The 4,314-nt window shown below is 36.6% G+C and overlaps 1 protein-coding gene across 3 annotated transcripts in view; it reads right to left on the bottom strand.

Moving 5' to 3' along the window:
* The window catches only part of LOC107749933 (stromal interaction molecule 1-like), a 33,846-nt gene that overhangs the window by 10,877 nt on the left and 18,655 nt on the right, over nt 1–4,314 (bottom strand). For all 3 annotated transcript variants that reach the window (XM_016565179.1, XM_016565181.1, XM_016565180.1), the window contains exon 7: nt 3,454–3,631. In XM_016565179.1, the coding sequence (XP_016420665.1) occupies nt 3,454–3,631 (178 nt within the window). The remainder of the gene's footprint in view (nt 1–3,453; nt 3,632–4,314) is intronic.

Raw genomic sequence — 4,314 nt, 5'->3', positions numbered from 1 at the left:
ACAATAGATAGATAGATAGACAGACAGACAGACAGACAGATGATAGATAGATAGATATAGACAGACAGACAGACAGACAGATGGATAGATAGATAGGTGCATATGCAAACAGACAGACAGATGATAGATAGATAGGAGGTGCGCAAAAAATCGCGCGAATATGAACGTGGTTTTGCGCAGCTCGTCAGTAAACAACGGCTCTGTGTAGTTAATGCTGCTCAATGCACGTGATGGAGATTTACCGCTGATTACAGAACCGGCTTTACTGATAAGATGCGCGTTAAATATCGCATGCGATTTATCGTGCAGCCCTAATAGATATGTGTATATGCATACAGACAGATATACACATACAGACAGATAAATAGATAGACAGACAGATAGAGACAGACAGATAGACACATACAGACAGATAAATAGATAGATAGACAGACAGATAGAGACAGACAGACAGACAGACAGATAGATAGATAGATAGATGTATATGCAGACAGACAGACAGATATAGATAGATAGAGATAGATAGATAGATAGATAGATAGATGTATAACCTCCTGTTAATAAGGCCTTGTGATACCTGTTCCAGCTCCTGCTCTGCATATTTCTGTCTGCTCAACTCGTTCTCAGTTCCCTCACGCAGTTCTCGATAGATAGATAGATAGATAGATAGATAGGTGTATATGCAGACAGACAGATAGACACAGACAGACAGATGATAGACAGACAGACAGACAGTCAAATATATATATATATATATATATATATATATATATATACACACACACACACACACACACACAGACAGATATATGAAATATGGTATGTAAAATATGAAAGCCTTTTGCCACAGAAATGCCAGTTGCATCATACAGGACGGACGTGGTGCCGATCAAAGTGGAAACAAGGTGTCCTGATCTCTGTTCCAAATGGCATTTAGTGTGAAGGATATGACAGAAATGCCACGCACTCAGATCCATGTGCTGCTCTATAACACCAGTCATACTTACACTGTGACTTAATCACATTACACTCAACAAACATTCCTCTGCAACCGCTTTTCCTTCAACAAACTAATACAGATCACAAAACCGCATCCTTCTCCTTATAAGGCCATTGCTTTAAATTAATGCACCGTAAAGAAAGGATGTTTGAATCATGAGTTTCTCTGAGACCTCTGACCTCTGAAAAAAGACAGAGACACGTTCTCTGTTCTGCCTCAGCACAGTGGGCGCCAGCTGAACTGAGAGTGCAGCATGAGAGTGCGATTGTCTGAAACACTCCGAGCCGGATTCGGCACAGCACTGCCCATCCTTTTGCCATTTAAGGACTTTTGAGGGATGCTTGCATCACCCTGCAAGAGTCTTTTGACCTGAACAGACAAAGATAGTAGGAAATGAAAACACTTCCACCATATAGACAAATTCCTCTTTTTGTTTTTAAAGGGGTCATGAACTGAGAAATCAAAATTCCCTTGATCTTTTGACATATAAAATGTCAAAATGTATAAAAACATCCTGTAAGTTTCAGAACTCAAAACTTTCTCGTTAGTCTAAAAACAGCTTATATTGAAGTTAATCTGCCAAAACGACAGGTTGTGGAATGAGCCACTTTATGATGTAATGGTGTGGCTAAGCACCGCCTCCACAGAAGATCAACGCCTGCTTCTACATCACTGCCTGTTTAGCCCCACCCACCGATTTGCGCATGTAGTGTAAATAACGAGAGAGGCAAACACAGGTCTACACAGAAATCAAACAATAAAGATGCTCCGAAAATAACAAGACTCAGTACAGTGCCAAGTTGTGGAAAAGTCTTTGCATCGTCATCCTTCTTATCTCAACATTAGGAAAGAGTGGATGAACTTTATTTTTAATGAAGATCCAGACCGCGTCAGTAAGAACTCGGTCCTTTGTTCACTTCATTTTATCGTGGATTCGTTTGCAAACAAGGCACAATTCAACGCAGGATTTTCAGAAATATTAAAACTAAAAGATGATGCTGTGGTGACTATATTGGATCAGACAGTATAATGTGGCACCACACAAGTGTGAGTAACTGTTTTTATTATGTGGTCACTATTGCTTTGTCTGTTATTACAGATCGTTTGATATGTACTGAGTATTCATGCGTTTTTAACCTAAATCACAGCAGCTATCTACTACACTGGTAATGTAGGCTGTCAAACATACACAACTGTTAGCCAATCATAGCAGTGGGTGTTTACTTCCGAGTCTACAATCTGCCACACCTATTCAAACAGAGCGTTCCGATGAGGGGGGTCAAAACAGAACAGAAAATAGCCTATTACTTCTAAATTATGATGTTTTTTGATGTAAAAATCTTGATAACATTATAAGTGGACCTCAGAGAACAGTACAAAATAATTTTAAAAAGGCAGTTCATGACCCCTTTAAATAAAACAGCGTGGATTTGTTACAAGTCACTTTAGACCTAAAAAGCGTGCACTCGTAGTAGTTTGTCTTAACATTAGTGTTTCAATAAAGCATGAACTTTTCAAGAATTATTTATCTAATTAAGAATGGTTGCCATGGAAAATGGCCAATATATACCGTTTTTGGTGCTTTTGAAAGAAGTCTATACTCTTGCTCACCAAGATTGCTTTTATTTGATTTTTCCATACATTTCTGCCATATGTACTGTACATTAACTGACAGTCACCACTGATAAGCGACTACTAAATATTGTAGAAACTTAATTTGCTGTAAAGTTGCTTTGCAACGATTTGTATCGTGAAGAGCGCTATACAAATAAACCTGAATTGAATTGAATATTTCATCAGTGAAATATTATTACAATTTAAAATAACTTTTACATTTGAATATATTTTCAAATGTAATTTATTTCTGTGATGCAAAGCTGAATTTTCAGCATCATTACGCCAGTCTTCAGTGTCACATGATCCTTCAGAAATCATTCTCATATGCTGCATGCCTGCTCAAGAAACATTTCTTATTATTATCACAGTTGTGCTGCTTAATATTTTTGTGGAAACATGAATTTTTTTTTTCAGGATTCTTTGATGAATAAAAACTTTATTGAAGAGCATTTATTTGAAATAACATTACACATTCCATACATACTGAGACTAGTCCTGACAGAATCACTTAGCAATCTTGCGATGTCATGACCAGCTAAAAAGTAAATCTTGTTTTTTTTTCTTTTGCTTGAGATGGGAAAGATTGTTTACCTAGCTGAGTTCTTCAAACTTCACAAACCACAGGAACTTGTTGCTAACTTACAAACAGACCTTCCTTCATCTAGAAATGTAGTCCTGCCTCAATAAGATTTAGAAAACATTTTTTTCAACTGTGCATCATGAAATATAAGCCTCACGATTCCACTTTAAAGCCTTTCCGGCCTGTTAGCTGCTATTTACTGTAAGCCTGTTTCCTGTTCATTTATAATACAATCAGGGACAAACTGAGTGCTTACTTCTGCTGCAGGTCCAGTAGGCTCTGCTCAGCTCTCTGAAGCCCTTCGAGGTCCTTCATCATCTTGCTAACATGGTCCTTAGAATTCCGGTTCTGCATGTAGGCGAACCAGCAGCCCCCCACACCGATCACGATAGACACCACCAGCATCAAGTCCTTCAAGTGACTGTGTTTGCTCACTGCCAAAAAGGGCAAAAAACAACACTTGAGTAACAATAAAGTTGATAGTTCACCTTACAATTCTGTTATAATTTCTCACTATCATGTTGTTCCAAACTTTCGATTTTGCTTTTGATTTTATTATTATTTTTGTAAAACACAAAAAACACAGCAGAATGTCGATGTTGCTCTTTTCCATAAAATGAAAGCACCCAAGTCTCTTATGCTCATCAAGGCCTCATTTATTTGATCAAAAATACAATAAAAACGGTAATATTGTGAAATATTATTACAATTTAAATGTTTTTTTTCTTATTTATAGGGCTGCACAATTAATCGAATTTCTAATCGCGATTACAATTATGGATGCCACAATTACGTAATCGTTCAAAGCGGCAATTAATCGTTCAAAGTCCACTTATGTTATTCTGCGTGCTTAAGATGCGTTTTTTTCTTTCCACATGTTATCTTAAGGGTTTTTCCCATTATTTTAATTTTAGTTTTAGTATAACATTATAATACAATTCATATTTTTACTTTTTTATAATTTAAAGAAGAAACCAATCCAATGTATATTTGACATTTGAGGCTTAATACTGTAGAAAAGCACTAAAAGTTTTTCAGTTAGTGTTTTCAGCTTGTTTATTTTCATATAAAAATACGGCATGCAGTTGCATCAAACAATGGTATAAACATCATTCAA

This window comes from Sinocyclocheilus rhinocerous, unplaced genomic scaffold, assembly GCF_001515625.1.
Source record: "Sinocyclocheilus rhinocerous isolate Xijiao unplaced genomic scaffold, SAMN03320098_v1.1 scaffold320, whole genome shotgun sequence".
Lineage (NCBI taxonomy): Eukaryota > Metazoa > Chordata > Actinopteri > Cypriniformes > Cyprinidae > Sinocyclocheilus > Sinocyclocheilus rhinocerous.
Note: the sequence above shows the minus strand (reverse complement) of the source record. Positions and strands in the feature narration are given on the sequence as shown.